Source organism: Doryrhamphus excisus, chromosome 15, assembly GCF_030265055.1.
Source record: "Doryrhamphus excisus isolate RoL2022-K1 chromosome 15, RoL_Dexc_1.0, whole genome shotgun sequence".
Classification (NCBI taxonomy): Eukaryota; Metazoa; Chordata; class Actinopteri; order Syngnathiformes; family Syngnathidae; genus Doryrhamphus; species Doryrhamphus excisus.
In genome coordinates, this window is record NC_080480.1 from 9,879,021 (window position 1) to 9,901,966 (window position 22,946).

Consider the following 22,946-nt stretch of genomic DNA (forward strand, 5'->3'; position numbering starts at 1 on the left):
AAAGTAGCAATGCACAAACTCATCCTGAGACTTTTTTATCCAGCTAAGTGTTGCAATTTTATATACAATTCACAAAAGCTTTTGGATTTTGTGCTGGCTCTCTTCCCGGAGTCTTTCGTTGGGGAGAGCCAAAACTGTTGATTGTGGGGGTTTCTCCTTCGCCATCAGTTTCACAGCCTCATACACTAACTACTTTTCAGACTTTCAAAACTGAAGGCATGCAGGACAGACTCTTGTTAACTAATGAAGAAAGGCGCCTTTGTGTGATCAGGGCTGAAATGCTAATCAGTGCAGCTCTCTCTTTATTATTCATTGCTCTGTGACTTACTCGCTAGACGATGCTGAGACGATCTCTCATGCAAACTCCTTGTGAGAGATGGTTTTACATTTATTCCATTCTTTTTTTTTTTTTACCACAGGCACACATTGTGAATAAATAGTGGCCTAACCTTGAGCAGAGGCTACAACCGATGTTTTTTTACACAATAAGGATGTGCAGGTGTCACAGGCACACACTTTTTTATGGCCTTCAGTTTTCCAAGGCTTTTTAAAGCTGTAATCATCTGCATTCATTCACTGTCACTGCACCACACATTACTGTTTTGCACAGCAGCTAGATGTGGATACTATATTGTTGTGCAGCCATGTTGAACTATTTTTCTCTTATCATTCTATGCTGCAGTAGGTAGTCATATTTTGCTACATGGTCATATATTTCCCTTTTTTGCCTTTTTTACTATCAACCTTTGCAACTAATAAGCTCCATTCTTTACAATTATTTTTCAGTTGTTCTCAGGAGTCACCTGCTTGCTGAGTGCGCCCTCTGGTGGGCAGGGATCGTGGGCCGTCTCCTGCCGCGTTGAAGGCGGCCACACTGATCATGTAGGTGGTGTAGCCCGTCAGATTTTTCAGCTTGACCCCCAGCTCGGGCAGGAACAATGTGCGCAGACGCTCTGTCTCGTTCTGCAGCTGAAACTCCCAGAAATAGATCTGGAAAAGATAGTTCAAGGATGCTGCAGTGGGGGAATGATGCAAGTTTGGCTGATAGTAGCGCAAGATTGGGTATATGCGCCATGAGCGTGCGCTCCGGCCTTCTGTTTTCAACCTGACTCCTTTTAATTGTTTGCAGGACCGGATTGGCCAGCCAGGGCAAAGCCTGATCACATAACAGAGGAGGAAACATCTCTCACGCTCTCTCGCTCCTCCAATGCATGCCAGTGCACCATAACTCCATCCACAGCTTCCCGTGTGAACCACTCTAAGCACCAAGCTTCCTTATTTAGTGGAACCAGGCTAAGTTAGCCTGGGGGGCTGATAATGTCTGTTTTTTTAATGTACGTGTCCCATTGTTCCTCGACAAAAGGCACAGGGACCACAACATTGGGTTAGATGTTTACCTTGTAACCTTGTATGTCTCCGTTCTGTGCATCTAGAGGAGGGGGGTCCCATGTGACGTCCAGCTGGGTGGCAGTGGATGATTGGACCACAACATTCTGGGGTGGGGCAGTCGGGACTACAAGGTTGTGGAGCAGCATTGAATTAGCAGTCACAATAAGAAAGGTGAGCATGTATAATGTATGTATGCATAATGAGAGAAAACACACCTGCCTCACCGACAAAGACCTCCTGTGGCGCGCTGCTTGGACCCTCCCCCACAGCGTTGTACACACTGAGTCGGATCTCGTAGCGCTTGTGTTTACTCAAATCTGTGTGGAGAGAAGGCCGCATTAGACAGAGAGAACAATTAAGATAAAAGAGAAAAAAATATGTTAAGTCTAGAGAGTCATGCTGTGATAGTGATAGTGCCTGTGGCGAGACGACATCGCACTCTCAACTAAAAATGGGTGGGAATATAAAGGCAAGCTGATGAAAGGATGGGGTTGTTGTGGGGACATTGGGAAGACTTTTTTTTATAAGTGTGGAAAATAATGACAAGGCAGATTGTGAAGATTAAAGTCAGACACATATATGAGGCTCAACAGGAGTGGAGTTGTAAGCATCTGTAGCAATGGCTTGCTTTGTAGGGAATAAAATAGATGACACACAAACAGATAGAGGGGGGTGTGGGGATATAAAAGAAGATTTAAAACTTACTGTCAAGTTCATACTGAGTGAGAGAGGATTCGCTCAAGTTCCTGATGCTGTAAGGTGCTAGAGTTTGCAGGAAAAGAAAACTTTACACACTTGCTCACATCATCTTAAAAGACAATATTTATGTATTTGTAATCTGATTTTTTTGGTACAGAATATTCAGCAGCCTCAGCTCCCATTTAGTACACGTTGAGTGACAAATAGTGTGCTGCCCAGCCTTTGGATAGAGTAACTGTTACACCCCCAATAATAATGAATGTAATGTATAGAAACTTACCAGTGAGATCAGCCCAGCTTGGAGAGGGACTGTTAACAGTACGAACTGTAAAGCTCCGTAGTCGGTCGTAGTACAGCTCTCTGTACCTGACCCTGAAGCCCAGCAGGACTCCATTGATGTGATCCTCAGAGGGAGACTATGAAGCCAGACATTTATAATCGTGAGTTGACACGTGTGAAATTATTTTATTATTATATAACGACAACATTACCTGCCACCGGACCAGCACAGACGTGGTAGTGTGAGGAGTTACAGACAGAATTACGGGGGCTTTGTCTGGGGCTGGAGAAAAGAAGAGTAAAATATAATAATATCTAAAAATAAATGAATAAATAAAGCGAGAAATCCAACAGAGAGCAAAGCGCCGTCTTCAAAGTAAATACAGAGCTTGGTGCCATCAGGTATTCACTGTCAGCATGATACATCAAAACATCTATCTATATGTAAACATTTATTACAACTTTCCTTGCTGGGAAAAATACAAAATAGTGGCAAACCACTGGAGACAGGAAAAACGTGACGGGTACTTCTATGGGATTGGACAACATTTAAGGTCAATAGGGGTCATGCTCTGATTTTTGATCTCGGGTACTTCAATCTGAGCAGAAGGCATTCAAAACCAATATGGGTCTTGTTCTGATTTTGACCCTATGTACATCAGTTGTAATAGTAAAAATCCATAAGTGTCTTGCGTGACTTCAATGAGATTGGACAGCATTCAAAATAATTCTTGTGCTGACTTTCAAACATTGGGCTCAGACTAAATCATTAGACTAAATCATCTGCATTTTCTAACCCCAGGTACATCAACTGGATTGGACAGCATTCAAAATTAGTCGGTGTCTTGCACTGATTTAGACCCTAGGTAGCCGACTCAAACTGGAATAGACAGCGTTCAAAATCACTAGGGGTCTTGCAATAACTTTTGACCCTTTGTCCTCCAATTGGATCGGCTCAAGCATTCACAATCGATAAAGATCCTTGTACTTCATATGGATCAGTACATGTACAAATTTGACCTTTGACCAAAAATTTGTTATTCCTGTCTTTCAAAACCTATATGATTCTTTAATTTGATCTGAGGGACAAATGGTAGTTTCCATTTTGACTGGGTAGAGCATGTAAAAGAAAAAAACATAGATATTTGACCTCCGCTACCTTTATGTCCAATCAGAGGTCTTGAGGTCTTGCAGTCCTTGAAAAATGAAGTTCTTACCATCCTGTAGTGTCGTGATGGCCTCACTCTCCTGACTGTATTCACTGTCTCCAATGTCATTGGTGGCTTTAACACGAAACTGGTAGGAGGTGAAGGGTTTTAACCTTTCAAGAGACAGGAACCATGTCATCTAATTGGTCTTTGTGGAAGATGGTAATATTACACGATGGTGTCACGTTTACCTGTCCACTGAGTAGGAGTTAATCTCATGACTGACAGACGCAGAATGGACTGTCCAGTTACTGTCTGGCAGTTCTCTGTACTGCACTGTATAGTAACGGACCGGGGATAGGCCGTCGCTGCCGGGTTCCCATGACAACAGCACTCTACGAGCCTGCACTTCCTCTTGAGGCACGACGGGCCGGCTGGTGGGTTGGGGTCGCGCTGAAGGGCGAACACAAATGCTGATTTTTCCATGTGTTGTGTTTTTTGGGTGTTTTCCCCCTCTTTAAATGCCTGACACTCGCCTCTTACCTCGCTTCTCTGTAGTGACCACCAAGGCCTCAGTGGCTTCGCCCCAGCCTTTACGTGTTTGTGCAGTCAGGCGGAAGATGTAAACCGTTTCAGGCTTGAGCCCCGTCGCCGTGTATTGTCGAGCACTGGGGCTCAGAACATCAACAGTGGCGGCGCTCGTGCTGGAAGAGTTTCTCCTGTATGTGATCTGATAAGCTGCGAGGACAGCAACTTTCTCACAAACCATCTTCTTATATCCAAATGATGATGGTTAAAACATAAAAGCTCACCCAGGATGATGCCATTTGGTTGGGAAGGAGGTTGCCAGATGAGCCTGACTGACGTTGTTCTGACTTCAGGAAAGAGGATGCCAACTGGAGGACCTGGAACTGCAACACCACAAAGTACTGTATGTATAAGTATACCGTATTAATCGGCATCATTTTTCTTTTCTTTCAAGGTCATCAAATTACCATCATCCAGTGTCCTCTCCAGTATGGATGGCGAGCTGCTCCTTCCATCTCCAATACGGGTGAATGCCAGGACACGGATCTCATAGAGTACATACTTGTCCAAACCTGTCAGCTGGACACTGTGGCTCGTGTTGCCATCCACTGTCCAGAAGTTTGGGGTTGCTTCCGAGTCCTTCTCTTTGTAGATAACCTAGCAGTGTAGCCATAGTAGATCAGTGGAGAAATATAGTAGTTTGCAGTGGGAGTGGGAGTGCTTGCTGACCTTGTATCCTAGGATAAGTCCATTGCGGTCCGGCTCTGGGACTTCACCCCAACGTACCAGGATTCTGCTAGAGGTAGTGGCAAAGGCTGACACATTGGTTGGGCCGCTGGATGGCACTAAAAGAACAAGTGGAGTTTAGATACTGAACCCCCAGCTTTGTACATTCCACTGACAATTTTGCTAACCAGACTCCCTGGTCCTGCCATGGACCGGCTGGCTCCAGGGCCCAGATCCAATTCCGTTGATGGCCTGAATTCGGACCTCGTACTCTGTCCACTCCTCCAGGTCTTCAATGGTGAACTCTCTCTCCAGCCGGTCCATGATAACGTGGGAAAGAACTCCTCCTTTAGATCCGGCTTTGGAGTACTGGATGCGGTAGCCCACCAGATCTGGATTCCCATTGTACTCCCACTCGGGAAGAGGCTGGGAAAATGTTGAATATTGTTATTGCATCATCATAAGGGGAAAACAACACAGTGATTCTGTGAAAACATACCACCCATCGAAGCCACAGGCTGGTTTCACTGGCCGTCCGTAGGGTGACGTTGGCGGGGGAGATGTCTGGGGGGGCCTGCAGGGTCTGGATCTTTCTCGAAGGTTGACTGGGGGGGCTGGTACCCACGATGTTTACCTGTCGCATTCTGAATCTGGGGTCAAGAAAAGCATGGATGAAATAACAAGAGTACACTCACAAGCCATATTACTAGCATGTGTGCTAAGGTGTCCACCTGTAGAAGGTGTAAGGGTTCAGGTCCAAGACCTCCATGGATCTGGTGTCAGGCTTATTAGCTAGCTGATGAATCTTAAGCCACTCTTCATTCTCTCCAATTATACCAATCTGTAAAGCACATGGACAAGCTGGTGGTATCATCAGATTCACAGTTGGACCAACGGAACTGACATGGGTCACAACATTCGATACACCTGCACTACCTACTTAGAGCCAATATAAGAGCTTTATTAGACTATGCAGGTGTACCTGCCTGGTCCTACCTGGGCTTCCACCTGCCAGCGGGAAATGGACGTCTTGCCGTCATAACCGGGCTTGAATTGCAGATTGACGGAGCGAGCACCAATATTGGAGATGGCTAAATTGGTCGGGGGTCCAGGTAGCTCTGTGGCAAAATGATAGACAATGTGGCAATATTTAGAAGGAATCAAAGAGAAAGAAATGGAAATTTGCCAAAAAGTTATAACTAGAAAGCTAGGAAGAATGCACCTTCCATTTTCTGGAGCGACTATCAATTAATCGTTAGTTTTTAACTCAAAATGAAATTTTAGCTCTTCAATTTCAGACATTTTTCACAAGACCTTCCCTACCAGTACTGGCTATTGTAGACAATTTTGACTGATCTTTCAAGGAACACAGAATATTTTGTTCTATGGCTATATAAACATGGAACATATGAAAACAATACACAATACAATAACCCCAGAAAAAAAGTTGGTTTTTCCCGTTTTCCATTCTTTCGTACCTGTCATGTATTTTTCAATTTATTTACTTATCCAATGCTTATTAAATGCAAATTTGTATGGCTTAACACTACTCTACAGCCACATGCATTCGTGGGGAGTCACTTCACATCTCTTTCTCTTTTAGTCATGCAAAAAAATTAACAAACATAAATGCTACTTTGAGATTGGGTGTTCAGATTTATAAAAATGTGTATTTACGTCTTTGCTATGGTATGGAATGAGTTACATATGAATTTTTAATAGGATGGGAGAAAACCTTTTGGAATGTTCTGAACTCCTGTTGTAGATAAATAGTGAACTACAATGTAAGATTTTTCTGCCGATAATATTATTTTCTGTCATGCCCCCCCCCCCCCCCCACGCCCCTGATTTTAAATACTAGAGAAACTGATAATATTTATTAATTTATCTGTACTGTACAAATGAAGAGCATACAAGTGTATTGAAGAGTCAAACTGCATGTTGAGTACTATAGATTTGGTAGGTCTACATTGAAATGAGTCGCGAGACCCAAATGTGATAAGTGAATGGCCATGAAGTAGAATTCAATTTTATTAAATTGAATATTTTCAGAGTTAGAGCATTGAAAACCCTTTTATGACCTTGTAATGTTTTTTATATAATTAAAAGACTCTCAACTTCCCCAAATTTCCAAAAATGTACTGGATATTTTCCACCCATTTGACACTCTGGATTTCCAAATCAAACAAATGAAAGAAAAAGTACTCACCTGGTGGGACACCAGAGGAGATTGTGGAAGCCGAAAGCTGACCTTGACCTTTGGAGGTCATGGCGGCCACCTGGATGGTGTATGTGGTTAGCGCAGTGAGCCCCGTCACCTTGTACTCTTGAGTCGGGTTGGGCAAATAGTGGGTCACTCTTGTGTTGGTTCTGTTGAACTCCTCCCAGGAAATGCGATAGCCTGGAGAATGAAACAAATGAGAAACAAAAGCCGGGCTGATATCCAAAGACATATTTGTACAGTAAAAGAAATCACCTGTGAGAAGACCATTTTTCTCTTGAGGCTCCTTCCAACTGACTTTTAAGGAAGTATCCAAGATGTCTGTAAAGCTGAGGTGTCCCACAGCACCGGGGGCTATAAAAATGATGAAAAAAAGAGAAAGAGGAGGTAAACGAACCAGAATAATTCCCGATGCCATGATACCAGTAGAGACACTTACTATCCTCGTGGGTGCGTAGGCGCTGAGGCGGACTACGTGGGCCATCTCCTGGCGTTGTAAAGCACAAAACTGATGTGTAGTACTCTGCAAACTTCTTCAGACCTGAGATGTAGCCCACGTGGACGCTATCTTGGAAGTTGGGACGTGCCGTCACCATGGTGACCTCACTTGCCCGAGTGGGTTCCCACGCCAATAGCTGGAAAGGTCGAGATTGAGGGCGTAATCATACTAGGGCATTTGTACCGTGCTGCACTTGAACACCCTTCCTGGACCCCGATGGTCTGCACTCACACTAAACATTCATTTGCTTGCGCCAAAACTTCTATTATGCTGTTTCACTGCAATTTCCCTGACTTTGTGGCTTATGCTTCATTTTTCTTATTTTGAGTCTTTTTTTGTGCAAAGTGGTAGCTGTTACTAATTACTTGCCAATGGAGGAATTGCATGAATTAAATTACACGTCTTTATTGTGTACACAAATGAAATCATCTATGAGTAAAAATGCTGTGGCTTTTGAATCATTTTTAATGTATCAAATGTATCAATTATTATTACTGCCTCATCTGTACAATCGCTGAATGCAGAGAAACGCTACTTATGTGAAATATTTTTGCGCAATACATTGTTTATAGTGTTTCATGTTTATTTTTTATTATTATTTCATGCACTGAAACAGGAGAAGCCTTTTTTAATCTCGTTGTACAATGACAATAAATGTATTCTATTCTTTTGTATGCTATTCTAAGAACCTGTGAGGAACAGTCGCATTAGTCATTCTATGACTTAGCTGAGTTGCATCCATGCATGTGTGTCCATGCATTCATGCCATGCATGGCCCCACCCCACCCCACCAATCTTGCCAGAGGAGTTGAGCTCCTCCAAACTAGCCAAATGTTTCAGTCATTAGGTGTAAAATGGCCCCGAGCATGGTACGACCGGCCAAGTACAGTACACCCTGACAGTGTCTTCTACCTCTGGCCACTAGAGGGAGGGAGTTAACAGAGAGGGGTTCTCACCTTGTAGCCCTGGTTGATCCCGTTAATAAACTGAGGGCTGGGGGCACTCCAGGTGAAACGCACAGTAGTGGAGTTGACAGCCTCGGCTTGCACATTTCCTGGTGGCACCGTGGGCACTGATCCAGAGGATAGCAGGTGCAGGAAAAGGATGGAAAAAAGAGGATTGGGATAATGGCAGAGAAAGCAAAAATGTGACACATTCAAACTCTTTTAAGATGGTGAGAATCAAGCATTTCATGTTGCTCATTTGGGGCGTTAGCTGGGTGTGAGAGCGATTGCCTCGGGCGCCTTCCAGGTCAACCCTGCGGCATTTTGTTTGAACTGAGCACGTCTTTGTGATGCAAGGCCGAAAAGACAATCAGAAGTTGTGCAATTAATGACTCACTGGTCAGCACCTGCACTATCCTCTATTCTCTGTCTGTGAGCCCATCGAGCACATTACGCCCCCCCCCCCTTTTAATTTTAATGGGGCAAATTAATAAGAGGCAAGCTCCAAAATATGCCTGTTGTGATTCACTGGCAGCGGCTTGGATGATGAAATTAATATTTATTTTTGGCAACGGAACAAGGATGAAAATATAACCATGATGCCTTTTGTACCTTCCAGGAATCAAAGTCTTTTTCAGAAATTATTATTCACAACAACAAATGTTCAACATGTGATGCAATAGGATGATTTTATTCACACTATCTGAGAAGGTGGTTCACGTAAAGATGGTATTTTAATGCATAAACAAGAAGTAATATTATAGAACATATTCTTACCAGAATTTAGTATAATTTTCTACCACAAGTTATGCACTACAGTAGAAGTAGAGTTTTTGCACTGAATGTATTTAATAAAAAAATAAACAAGTTACAGTAATTGTATTTTTTAAATTAAATTCAGTACTTAAGAAAATAAAGTACATTTAAATTTGGAACGTAAGGGTAATGTGTAATCATTTTTCCAATTATTATATTACACTTTTTTCATTATGCTTTTATGAGACTAATCACATCATTCTAATTTCAGCCAAATAGCCATTGCGCTATGAAGGGCTACAAAATGTTTTCTCAATAAAGCAAATCAAAGAAAATAATGTACCCTTTAACATTAACTTCCTGTCTGCTTAAAAAAAAAAACATATAGCACACTTATGACAAACTACTGTATTTTTACAAAAATGATCTACAGGTTTGTGGCATATGTTGCTGCAGGATTGCACAAAATGCTAGTAAAAACATAATATCTTATATTTACATATTTACAGTACACTCGGTAGCACAGCATGAAGCAGTCTGTCGAGTTCATTCTCCCTAACTATTCACAATTTCTTGAGTTTCTATTTTATTTTGTTTATATTGGTAATGTAAAGGCTAACATTGTAAGTCTGCACACAACTCCACTCTGAAATCAGTGTAAAAAAATACTGAAAATGCTCCAGTCTGCCTGCTGCTAACTGGCTGTCTATGATAAGTGAATGTGAGCAAGGTGTGGAACAGAATAGGAAATGGAATCACTTTCAATTTCCTTTTGGGAGAGCTCTTGAGACTCTCCAGTCAGTCAGTCAGTGTGTGTGTGTGTGTGTGTGTTTGTGTGTGTATTTGTGTTGCACAGGGTGTCTGCTACTCATGATGTGGATTTAACATGACAGGAAATTGGGGAGATATGAGAGTGTTTTAAGCCTTTCACATCTTTACATACAGGGAAAAGGAATTACAAATCAAGAGCAGAGCATAGCCAATCCCTACAAGGAGAAATATCCCTCCATGTAGCAGCAATGGTTTCTAATGTAAGGTGCAAGGTCACTAAGTTGTACATTTTAAATGCTTAATGTCACATCATTTGTCCTATTGTTTACTTTACTTTACTTTAATTTAATAAAGTTGTCCCATGCCATTTCACGGTTCAAAGATCGCTCTCTCAATGTGTTGTACTTTTGAAAACATTTACTAATAAATGCTGTTTTGTGGTTGACTGTGGTCCAGTATTATTCGCAAAAATTGAAAGACACATACGTAGTATTCTGGTCACTAGGCATCAGTATTGTTGTACTGATGACACATTACCTTACATTACATTACCTGCATATAGTCAGCCGTGACATGTCTGATATGACATAGTGAAAAAAAGTTATCCCGTAGCCTGCGTATAAGAGCTGTGCTAGTGGTGAATAATAGGAGTGTTAAGGCTATAGGGGTGTTATTTGATGTCTTCAGGACTCTAATAATGGTAAAAATTGTATTAAGAAAGTCATAAACAGGTTTTCTATGCTTGATCTATGAAAATATTCCTCTTATTAATAGTCCTACTTTGCAGAAATTCACTTATCACGGTCAGGAACCATCCATTCATTCGTTCATTTTTTTACCACATATCCTCACAAGAGTCGCCGGCATGCTGGAGCCTATCCCAGCTGTCTTCAGGCGAGAGGCGGGGTACACGCCCTGGACTGGTCGCCAGCCAATCACAGGGCACATATAGACAAACAACCATTCACACTCACATTCATACCTATGGACAATTTGGACTCGCCAATTAACCTAGCATGTTTTTGGAATGTGGAAGGAAACCAGACTACCCAGAGAAAACCCACGCATGCACGGGGAGAACATGCAAACTCCACACATAGATGCCCGAGCTGGGAATCGAACTTTGGTCTCCTAGCTGACCTTGGCCCGCGTGCTTCAGGAACCAATTAACTGCAATAAACAAGGGGCGACTGTATTGACTGTATCCTGTAACATGCCGGGTTGGAAAGGATAACACATGATAGTAATGACATGTACATAAATGACACAACAGCATGGTCTTAAGGCTGTGCAGCACGTAGAAGAATAGATGTGACTGGCACATGGAACAGGTGGTTCCAACAGCACCTTATTTTAGATTGGAACCAGTAGTAAAATAATTACAAATAAAAGACCTTTCAAAAAGACCTTCAAATAAACACTCTTTGCAGTTGAATAAATTAAAAAAAGATACAAAATAAAAAAGCGCTATGATGACAGCAGTTTGATCTTGGAAGACATTGTTTTCTCTTTCTATTTTCTTTACTAATTGCATTATTTTTGTATGCATCTTTTGTACAACATTTTAACATTGTGGATTGGAGAATGAATTTGCAAAGTAAAAAGATGACTGAAAAAGTTTTTTAACAATCATGTGCGCTTGTACTGTTGCAACATGCAGAGTTACATTTTTTATTTTAGTTTTTATTTTTTATTTTTTTTCGCTTTTTCACATCAATTATGCATATTGGTACCTTATTGGGGGTGATTTTCCTTGCTCACCTCCTTGCAGCGTCCACTCTGTCACCTTGTGGCTGTACACACCCCTTCCTGCCCCATTGTAGGCTGCCACCTCAATCTCATAGTTGGTCCAGATGATGAGGTCCTCCAGAAGCAGGCTGCTCTGGTCCGGGTTGGTGATATTTTTTATCTGGCAGTCCACGGGCAGCCCAGACAGACAGTACCTGGCAGCAGAGATCAGTGATCAATAGGTGATGGGAATAGGAGGAAGGAATAAATAAATAAAAGGACATAGAATTGCACACAAGATTAAGAGGTAATGGAAGAAAAATGTGGGTTGAGCACAAAGGGATCGTTGACAGCTGCTGAAAGGAACAGAGGGGTATCTAATTGGCACAGCGTGTTTGAAGTGTGGAGATGACATGCTGGTTATTATCACATTTAAATGGAGGAGAATAGAGCCTTCTCCCACCTGATGATGTAGCCCTGGAGGGGTCCATTCTGATGGCTCTCTGGGGGAGGCTGCCACTGAATCATGATGGATTGATTGGTACGACCACTGGCGATGACCGTCTGAGGGGGGGCACTGGGCGGTTCCTCTGGGAGTGTCAGTCTGTGGTGAAAAAATGAGTGGCAAATCGAGTTCAACCAAAACAAAAGATGAAAAATACCATGATGACCATAGATAAAGAATGATATGGCTAATCCTCACAGGTATCAATCATATTTTATCATAGACACTACCTGCATGCAAATATATATTTTTAAAGAAATAATCAAAAACTGTACTCCTAATGAACAAAAGGGAGGGTCATCATGGCGCTGCTGCATGGATCAAAGTGTGCGTCAAAGCAAAACTGGAGCAACACAATGGAGAGACATTTCCAGCAAGAGAGAGAGAAACGAGATATATAAAGGAACAAAGAGTCAGGCAAACTTTTTCCTTAAGTCAATTTAAGATGACATCTTGATTTCCTTCCCATTGCTCCTCAGCCAGGCTTTGGAGTGGATGAAGCAGAGAATTTGGGATCAAAGAGGTACTGTAAAAGCAGTCTCACAGGGCAGTGGAGACTCAGACGCCTCCCTTCCCTGGGGTGTGCTCATGGCCGTGCACTCAGCTGGTGAAAGGTGCATACAGCGGTCCGCTAGAGATGGCTGGAGGCTCTTTTAAGCACTAAATTGTGCGGATGGTGTGTGTGTGTGTGTGTGAGGTATTCCTACATGGCCCTTTCATGTGGACAGTCAAGAGAATTCACTCAACATTCCATCCTGTGTGATTCTCTTCCTATTTCAAGCCCAGTTAATAGGAGGCAGGTGGATGTAGCTGGGTCAGTGCTCCCATCAAGTCCTCACAAAGCCACATTCCGCCTCATTCACTGTTTTATCTTGAAAGGGACTCATCTCCACTACGACGACTACTCCTGCTGGTGGTGCCAAGAGTGACAGGAAGTAATCAGCATCGGATTGGCAGGACGAGGGACAATTCCATTATCCCATCCAGAAGTAATTCCCAACCGTCTTAATATTTAAAGAAGTATAAGGTGATGATTAATGTGCACAAATTTACCGGTCTGTCTCTTTGCTGAACTGGCCTCGGCCGACGTCGTTGACGGCACACAGGCGGAACTGATAGGAACGGGCCGGAATGAGCCCGCCCACGGTGACCCCGGTGAACTCTGGATCAATGTTGGCCAGCAGGACAGTCCATGGAGCGTCTGACAGACAGGCAAGTCAATGAACAGCCACATTTTGGCAAAAAAATGATGTAATCATCATTTTGGAAAAAAAAAGTTCTCATAATCCTCATCCTCTTATTTTATAAATATGGCAAATAATACCGCTTAATTGAGGTGTGGTCTACAACAGCAAATAACCACTGGGTTCACACAATATTGTTTCATTTCCATAAATAATATTGCATCATACTCTGTATTCAACCAAACATCAGGCTGAAATTCAATCATCTAAATAAAAAAAACCTCTTAATGACTTGTCAGTTAGCACCGGCCTCGCTTGAACGAAATCATTCCCTTTGTGATTTTTATCAAGCCACAAGATAACATGGCAACATTTGACATCGATGTAATTCTCCAATTCCCCTTATCGTCAGTGGGCATGCGCACAGGTGAGGCGATTAACTCCTATAGAGAATGTGAGAGATGATGCTAATTCTCTCCTGGTATAAAGGATGGATTCAATTGACTGAAACTGCTAAATATTGGATTGAGGATCCTACTCACTGTTCTCAGACACTTCCAGAATGTAGCGGATGAGGGGGCTGTTGCCATCAAATGCCTGAGCCCACGTGAGGTTGATGGCCCGTTTCTCTGTCGTGCTCAGGACTGCTATTGGGTTTTCAGGCGCGTGAGGAAGTTGCCTGTCAGAGGAGCAGACAGTCATATGCAGTACAGTATATTGAATTGTTCAATCACTGAACACCTTGTTAGGTACACTGGCAACATCTACACAGGTGGTCGGAATTGGATGTACCCGAAAGCCAATACGGGCTTAACAGAAAAGCTAGAACAGTACACTCTCTTAACGTTTCACATTTGCTTGTTACTGTTGGGATTTGCCTGAAATTGTTTTTGTTTACCTTTGCAGCAGGACCACTCCTTTCTTCACAACTCTCCCATCAGTGAAAGATGTTTTGTTTTGCTCTAATATTGATACAATCCTTAGTGAACATGCATTTTGCACTTATCTCTGCTACAAATGTGTTATGATTCTTGTAGATTTTTCATACTGGGATCTAAGCCCTGTTATTTTTCTCGCGCTTGCATCAGACGTGGGTGGATACTTCCCCTGCAATGATGTGTGTTTTGTCACGTTGTCACATCGCATTTGCACTTTTGAGCAGCGCTAGTTTCATAGCACGTGAGAAGAATGAACATATATTGTTCCGTCCATTCACTTTTAAATATTTGGTTTTCTGTATCAACTTTTCTTATTCTTGAGCAAGGCATGGCTCTTATTTAAGGATGAAGCGACATAGAAGATGGATGGATGGATGGTTCTCATTCGCTCACAAACAGCCGCTGTGATCGATCCATGAGGACGATTATACTGTATGTTATTATTATGCTTCCCGTTCACTTTAATTGATTCACGGGTTTGTAAAGAGCCATCCCTGGGTCCGGATGCAGACAGAGAGCAACCATTTTAGTGATGGCTGTTCTAGGCTATAAGAAGATTGTGAACACCCTGAAACTGAGCTGCAGCACAGTGGTCGAGACCATACAGTGCTTTAATGGGACAGCTTTCATTCAGACCTGCTGTCTTCATGGTCCACCAAGAAGTTGAGTGCACATACTCAGCTTAATATCCAGAGGTTGAAGGGGTGGGGTGTCAGCCCGTCAGTATTCAGACCGTACGCCCCACACTGCATCAATTGGTCTGCTGAGCTTTTGTCCCAGAATAAAGCCTCTCCTAAAGATGAGGCACAGAAAACCTGCTGCATAGATTACTCAAAACTGTGTGGTGTAATGGCACCAAGAGACGAGCATGTCTCGTCTAAAGTCAAGAATCCTGGTCAGAGTGTCATGGTCTGGTCCTGCATGAGAGCACAGTTCACTGAGAGACACAATTGTGGCAGACTGAATCACAGCATGGTGCCCTCCCTTAATAAACTGAGCCGCAGGGCAGTATTGCAACATGATAATGACCCCAAAAACATCCCCAAGATGACCACTGCCTTGCCAAAGAAGGGTAAAGGTGATGAACTTAAACCCAAATGAGCATCTGTGGGGCATCCACAAACAGAAGGTGAAGGAGTCCAAGGTGTTTAACATCCACCAATTCCATGATGTCTTCATTGAGGCCTGGAAGAGACGTTCTTGTTGCAAGACAGTGTTGTAAAACAATGGTATTCACACTAAATATTTACAAAATGTTGACATTTTCATGAGAGATGTACTCTTTTTGTTGCCAGAGGTTTAGACACTAATGGCTGTGTGTTGAAGTTGGTTTGAGCTAACAGTAAATTTACACTGCTGCCATCACGAGCCTCAAAAACCTACCACACCCTGCCAAGTTCTCACCTCCAACTGTCGCACAAGCGCCACCCAGGTGAGACATTTATTGAGGCGTGTTTTGGAGGGTGCAAAACTTATAAACTTACAAAGACAGGAAGTCCAACACACGGCAGACATGATTGTTCTGAATGCTGTAGCGAGCTGATCAGTGGAGGGGGTCAGCGTTGGCCAATATTTTCCACCGATCGGTGGACGATCAATTGGAGCACCCCTATTGTATATAAATTGTGAGAAAAAAATTAATTTTTTTAAAATAATTTCAGAAAATGTGCTATGTGTATGCAGAGCGATCCAACACAGCATCCATCCATCCATCCATCCATCTTCTTCCAGCAGCTAAGCAGAGAAGCCCAGACTTCCCTTTCCAGCTCCTCCCTGAGAGATACCAATGGGTTCCCCGGCCAGGTGGGAGACATAGTTGCTGTAATGTTAATTATACTATAATCCTGTACTAATCCAGATTGCACATTTGGCAGCAATTTCAAACTAACGTGGAAAATCTGTCAGTCAACTTGACATGCTTAATGATGCCCTAAATCATTTCTGGATATAAATCGGTCTCCAGATATTAAACTTTAGCTCTTTCTTTCTTTCTCTTTTTTTCTCTCTTTCTAGTCAGATCCATGATGGCATTCACTGGTTTTGTTAAAATGCTTCTGTTGTTTTTGTCAAGGCGAATGTTTGATGCCTCCTCCTTGATTAGATTGTGCAAGTGTACCTAATGTTGTGGTGGCCTTTGATGGATGACAGCACAATGATGGCGACAATATCCATCCATCACGCTAGTATATATATCGTGGCTACTTCCAGACCTGACTCTGAGGTGGGCATTGCGGGAGTCGTTGCCGCCCACTGAGGTTACCCTGCAGGTGTACGTCCCAATGTCTCCGGACCACGTCTGGGAGATGTGAAGTGTCCCCTCAGAATCCAGTCGCAGACGGGGAGACGTGTTCACGTCAATCACAGCACCACTCTTTTCCCACACGTAGCTGGAAGGAAAAAAAAAACACAAATATTACAGCCTGTGAGGATACGTGTATTTGTAATCAGATTTTTTTTTTCATCGTGCGGCCGCTGTGGTATAGTGGTTAGCATTCTGGACATTCTGGCAAACGCCCTGGGTTCGAATCTCCACAAGTAAGCATCATTGGTATTCGTCAGGAAGGGCATCCAGAATATAAAGTGCTCAAGACAAAATCAGTATGCGGATCCGCTGTGACTCCGCAATCAGTAAAAAGCCAAAAGAAACAAACAAAGCAATTCCAATACCATATATGTATCACCAGCTCACAAACACTTCCTCTTTGTCACTTGACTAGCGTAAGATGCATTCAAAGACACTCTGAGCAACAACATGTTTATTAGGTGAATATGCGTGGTCTAAATGATTAATTAATTTGAAAACTGTGATTAATTTCATTAATATTGTAAATCACTTGACAGCCCTAATAAATAATACTTGAAACTGTTCAAACCTATTTCTGTCTGCTAAAAATTAACATTCTAAACTATTAGATGTTATTATTATTGTTTAAATTTGTGAAGTTTAAATTGGGAATATTAAGAATTTTTTTTTCAATGCTACAATTTTTTTTTCAAACAAAGTCTGAATAAAAAAGCAAATAAAATGACGAGAATAACGAGAAAATTGGAATGACGAGAATAATAATCTTGAAAAAGCCCTGATATAAGAAGTTGTGCATTTCCAAGAAATTGTAAAACGAACAATTTTACAATATGACAAATATTTGTTAAAAATACCCAACATTTTTATTAATTTTAAGTAAGTATTAAAGCTGTTTAACTCAAAACTCGGTTTTATGTGTTTTATTCCCTTACTGTCCCGTAAATGAACCTCACATAATCTTAAAACCGAGTGACTTACCGAACCATGATTATGGTCTATCCTCATCCGCATCTTCCTCTCCTGTCACAGCCTCAGCGCGCACACCGGAGCGGCGATGCAGCGATTAATTGTGACTGTTGGGGTTCTCCAGCTAATCTCCTTGGCGCTGCGTTTAATTAAAGGCGCCGTCTGAAGTTATTACTCTGTTTACATATTCCACTGTTTACCCCGCCATCCGATCAATGCATGGGCCCACAGGTGACAGGCACTCTAATCACCGAGCTCCGTAGACAACATTTCAACCGCCTCTGAGACAGACACACACACACATATGATATGCAACCCTGTCTATCTGACTGTAAGACTTGCATCCCAGAGGAGGTCATCAGAGGGTGGATCGACGCTGATGAGATTTGTTGTAGATTTCACAAACTCATTAAAAGCAGCTGTGATAGGCACAGACTGAAAAGTCACAAGAAAATTGGTGATGAAGTCTGAGGAAACTTTTTGTGTCATTACCTGACGGTGACGCTGGGGTCGTGGGTCACCCCACAGGTCATGACTGCTTTGGTGCCCTTGATGACACTCTGGTCCTGGGGTGGCTTGGTGATTCGGGTGCGTGCTGCAGACACGTACAAAGGATAGGTGGGAACAGCAGACGAGGGGATTAGACTACAGCTTTCACTCAATGCTTTACAGCAGTGGTCTTCAATTTAAATTGAGGAAGGTCCATTTATGCAAGTTAAAGGTAAGTAAGGTCCAAACCTGTTTGGCACTGGATTCTGGAAGAATGAACATATATTGGCTCGTCCATTCACAAAAGAATGGAACAATGTTCTTACTATTGAGCAAGCTATGGTTCTTTTCACTCGGCAAGTGTCATTTTGACTGACACCACTGTCACATGACCGTAATAACTGAACTACTTACACCTGCAAACCGCCGCTATGATTGGTCCATGACTATGATTATATTATTATTATATGGTTCCGTAAAAGGCCATCATTGGGTCTGTCATTTGGTGATGGCTGCTTTAGTGAATGTGTGACTGAGTCATACTCAAAACTTCATGAGGAAACTTTCATGAGGAAAACGTCATATAATAGAAAAGACTAAAATCTTCCTGTTATGAGAAAAACTTTTTCACAAAATAAAAAGATTTTCATTTGTTTTTTTATGTTTTAATATGAGTTATAATATGAAAATGAGCATGAAAAATATGTTATTTTAGAAGAATAAAGTTGTAATATGATAAAAAAAAAGTGTCATTTTAAAAGAATGAAGCTGTAAAGTATGAAATAAAGTTGTAATATTATCCTAAAAAGTTTCTCCACTCACCCCACACCACAAGGTCTGCAGATGCTTCATCAATACCCCTGGAGTTGCTCGCCATGCAGGTGTAAGTGCCGGCATCAGAGAGGTGTGAAGGACTGATGAGCAGGCTGCCCGACTCTAGCAGCGTGAACCTAGGCAATTGAACTGAGCCGCTGGCCAGGACACGCTCACCTGCGAGATGGATGGCAAAGTAAAATAAAACAAAGAAAAAGTCAATAATGTCAGTCATTCCGTTTGCCTTTTGCACCTTTCTGCCAGGTGATGGCTGGTCGTGGGGCTCCAGACGTCTCGCAGTGCAGGATGACTGACATGCTGTCAATCACGGCGCTGTCAGCTGGGCCGGCGGTGATGTTGGGAGCAATGCCTGACAGAACACAATCAGGTGCAACAGAGGTGATGATGATGGCAGGCTTAACACATAATAAAGCAGATGGCAGCTCAGAGCTTTAATAGACTTGACAAAAAGGGTCAAAACAAGAGGAGAGGATTTAAGGTGGAACATGTATCAAGGGAGCAGAATAAAGCAGCCTAAAAAGGACGCACTGGTGACAGCGAGGTAGGTGTTTGTCTGGATCTCTCCGGCTAAATTGCGGGCGAAGCACTGGAACATTCCTGTGTCATCAGGCAGAAGGCCATTGATCTGCAGGCTGCCCCCCACCAAAACCTTGTACCTGGGGATCTTCACTGGGCTGATGGGCACAGCATCCTTATACCACACAATGTCTGGCTGAGGTGTGCCTGCACACACACAAACACAGGTCACTTTCAATCCTTTTTTCGCTCTCCTTCTTTCACACAGCAGGCGAGAAACAAAGAGAGCCGACCTCGAGCCTGACAAGGGATGTCCACCACCTTCTCCATCTCCGCCGTGATGTGACTTGGTGGCTCTTTTACGAACAGAGGATATTCTGGTTCAAGGATGGGGAAGAAAAAGCAAACTGTGAGACATTAACAACTTAAAAAGCTGGAATGGCACTATAAATGTCCACACTAAACAATATAATATTAATTCACCAAGTAAAGGCAATGAAGTACTTTTTAAAATAACAATATTTTTTTTATTACAATTTTGGCAGGAAAACAATTTATTTTACAGGAAGAGTTAAATAAATACATTAAAATAAAATAAAATACATAAAACATACATAAAATATTAAATAATAATTTAAATGTATGAATTTATTTAAAAAATTGACTTCAATTAAAGCCATAAATGTGTCATTAAATATGTCATAAAGTCATCAAAATACCAGTTAATTGTAGGTGAAAACATTTCAATCAATAATCTAACTTTTTAATTATTTCATGGACCTTTTTTGAAGCTGCGACATACATTTTTTTTTCCACTTTCAAAGTGATCAATGTCAGAGGGCGGGGTTAACACAAGTCCTGTCCAATGGTTGCTTTGGTCTGAAGCCTGAAAGTCATGGCTGAGAGGATACAGAGGGTATTTCTCGGGAGTTGTTGAGATATCTCTTAGACCATGTGGAGTATGTGGAAGCAGGACGTTCAGGATTTTCTGCAACACAATTTGAGCTCTAAGCAGGAATGTTGACCAACGAGAAAAAACACAAGAGAAAATCAATACAGTTACTCTGTATGTATCGCGGTTAATTGGTGATAAGTGACTTTCCGCAAATTTTCCTTTTTTATATATGGAATATTTTCTTAGAGTAGAAAACTATAGTAAACTTTCTATAGTAAATACGATTTTTTACATTATTAAAGCCTTCCAATCATGAAATAACAACCCTATAGTCACATTGACATGTATAAATTATTCAATCAGAGAAAATAATCAATTGAAGACAAAATTTAACTTGGGCTTCCGTGTTGCTGGAAATGATGTCAGCAGTTATGGCCGTGTTATTATTATGATTATTACTGTCGTTCCTGCTGTGAGATAATTCAAACCTGCAATAAAAGTCTGTTGCTCCAGTGATCAAGTCTGGCGCTTGTATGTTTCACCTCCCATCACAGTAACACCACTGACACCCAGTGACCAGTGTCAAACACTACATATCATAATTTGAATGCATCTTGATTAATTATTCATGTTAATCTTGCAAAAAAGAGAAAAAAATGTCACTTCAAGAGATCAAAAGTGATAATATTAACACCAGATCAGGTCTAGTGTTCCAAACTGTACTGTGGAAAGATTGTCATGTGAGTGTAACGTATAATTGCAACACAGTTGCCATTATAGTCTTTTGGTTAGCTATTTACCTAGTCTTTTAGTTACCTAGCACATGTAGAAAAGCCCCAGCAGTGACCGATGCCACACTGCTGCTGCGAAGCGACGCCTCACATTGATAGTAACCACTGTCGCTGACCGCTGGCTGGCTGATGATCAATCTGCGGCCAAAATCTCTGATACCAGTGTTGACTACCACGCCATCTTTCCTCCAAGTGATGCCCATCTTGACGAGGGGCCTGCCAGAAAAAGTCAGGAAATGCAATGGACACAAAACCTTTAGCTTTTGATTCACATTCAGTCTCAAGGTTAGGTAGCTAAGGGATACATCTGTCATCCTGATTACGTCTTTGAATGTAAGATAATCAGGACGCGTGAGACGCAACAGCCTTGAAACAAAGGAGGGAGATAATATTGATGTTGTTAAATTAAACTTCACGCCATTTAAAGGGAAACTGCATTTTTTCATCATTTCATCATTCACAATCCTGTGAAACATGACTCTGGAGCCTATCCCAGTTGTCTTTGGGTGAGAGGTGCGATACTCCCTGGACTGGTTGGAAGCCAATCGCAGATGTTCTATTTCTACATCTTTGTTATACAAACTGACCCGTATAAAAGACAAGCAGAAGCAACATTGTTATTGTAGCAGCTGACACGAAGAACTATATTTCTGGCATAGTGCCGCAGCACCTCACGCCAATACTGAGTGGTACGGGCCTGCACCAAAACAATGCGATAGGACTCCGATCTGTTCTGACTGAAAACAAGAACAAGCATGTGAACAACTACGAACAAAACCAAATTATCTGTTAAATATTAACCTGCATTCCATGTTTTGGTTTTAATGACTATATGGACTGTCAAGCACTATCAGATTCCAAATGAAACACGGCAGAACACTACCAAGCAGGATTAGTAAATCTCATGCAATTATCCGTGACAGAAAATTTTATACACATCTAGATACATGGGTTACCATAGAATTTCAAAAACATGTATATTTTAAAAACAGAACGATTCGATGCACTCTACAAACCATCCAATTTCAATTTGATACAATTCTATGGTTATATCAGTTGATGGAGACATTAATTGAACCCAACTCTAAAAAAGTGTATTATAATATTCTTACGGTATTTACAAATGTGTAAAAGAGTAAATCATATCCCCATGCTGTACATTGGTGAAACTTTCAGGTGCAATGATGAAAAAAAACTGAATGGATATCAATTTTATAAATATTGGCCATTATTTTATTCCAAAAATAATATACAGTTAGAAATCCTACAATTTTACATATTGATGTTGTTTGTTACGTGCGCACCATCTTTCTCCCATGTTCCCCCTTTTTCTTTCACCTCTTATTTGGTCCTGGATGCCGATACTGTGTGGGGAATGAATCGAGGTAGGACTTGATTACGTTACTGAGTGCTAATGTGCATATTTGTTCGGTGCAAGTCAATTCATGCAATCGTATCTTCTCTCTATCATCTTCTTTCTGAAAAACAAACTCCACACTTGTATGAGTGGATGGAGGGTCTGTAGTCATGTAGTTCTTTTCATTTATGTTGTTCCTGACTTAGTGCTACACAATATGTAATAAATAAGATCAATTAGATTGCTATAATAAAGGCGCTGCTACTATTTACATTCATTCTTGTCTTCAGTCACGGTAAGCGATGCCGCATGCACGGTAGTCCTGTTGCCTACAGCCCAGGCTCTTGCGTTGTTTACGCGTCGCACTGTCAAATGGTTGCTGGTCTTGCAATACCCGGTACGTCTCTACAATTGATTCATCTAAGGATTTATGAGTGATTCTTATCGATCCAGGGGGCGGCAACCGATGCAGCCGCAT

At 41.8% G+C, this 22,946-nt stretch overlaps 1 protein-coding gene and 1 long non-coding RNA gene across 4 annotated transcripts in view; one reads left to right on the top strand and one right to left on the bottom strand.

The window, feature by feature from the left end:
• The window catches only part of LOC131103694 (protein sidekick-2-like), a 151,033-nt gene that overhangs the window by 16,768 nt on the left and 111,319 nt on the right, over positions 1-22,946 (bottom strand). For both annotated transcript variants that reach the window (XM_058050159.1, XM_058050160.1), the window contains exons 7-37: positions 21,137-21,327; positions 19,719-19,802; positions 19,438-19,632; positions 19,142-19,258; positions 18,898-19,065; positions 18,079-18,181; positions 16,526-16,702; positions 13,920-14,056; positions 13,247-13,394; positions 12,152-12,292; positions 11,722-11,903; positions 8,446-8,561; positions 7,430-7,625; positions 7,246-7,344; positions 6,979-7,170; positions 5,766-5,887; positions 5,501-5,610; positions 5,269-5,419; positions 4,958-5,195; positions 4,773-4,888; positions 4,511-4,700; positions 4,328-4,426; positions 4,059-4,253; positions 3,767-3,968; positions 3,585-3,688; positions 2,580-2,650; positions 2,369-2,504; positions 2,095-2,151; positions 1,605-1,706; positions 1,398-1,513; positions 804-990 (exon numbers count right to left, since the gene is read on the bottom strand). In XM_058050159.1, coding sequence (XP_057906142.1) covers positions 804-990; positions 1,398-1,513; positions 1,605-1,706; positions 2,095-2,151; positions 2,369-2,504; positions 2,580-2,650; positions 3,585-3,688; positions 3,767-3,968; positions 4,059-4,253; positions 4,328-4,426; positions 4,511-4,700; positions 4,773-4,888; positions 4,958-5,195; positions 5,269-5,419; positions 5,501-5,610; positions 5,766-5,887; positions 6,979-7,170; positions 7,246-7,344; positions 7,430-7,625; positions 8,446-8,561; positions 11,722-11,903; positions 12,152-12,292; positions 13,247-13,394; positions 13,920-14,056; positions 16,526-16,702; positions 18,079-18,181; positions 18,898-19,065; positions 19,142-19,258; positions 19,438-19,632; positions 19,719-19,802; positions 21,137-21,327 — 4,442 coding nt within the window. The remainder of the gene's footprint in view (positions 1-803; positions 991-1,397; positions 1,514-1,604; positions 1,707-2,094; positions 2,152-2,368; positions 2,505-2,579; positions 2,651-3,584; positions 3,689-3,766; positions 3,969-4,058; positions 4,254-4,327; positions 4,427-4,510; positions 4,701-4,772; positions 4,889-4,957; positions 5,196-5,268; positions 5,420-5,500; positions 5,611-5,765; positions 5,888-6,978; positions 7,171-7,245; positions 7,345-7,429; positions 7,626-8,445; positions 8,562-11,721; positions 11,904-12,151; positions 12,293-13,246; positions 13,395-13,919; positions 14,057-16,525; positions 16,703-18,078; positions 18,182-18,897; positions 19,066-19,141; positions 19,259-19,437; positions 19,633-19,718; positions 19,803-21,136; positions 21,328-22,946) is intronic.
• Positions 13,572-20,774, top strand: LOC131103695 (uncharacterized). Of its 2 annotated transcripts, XR_009119647.1 has the most exons (4): positions 13,572-13,804; positions 15,999-16,118; positions 16,329-19,287; positions 19,694-20,774. It is a non-coding gene; the product is annotated as an uncharacterized LOC131103695 (long non-coding RNA). The 2 variants fall into 2 exon arrangements; XR_009119646.1 differs by having other exon boundaries at positions 15,999-19,287.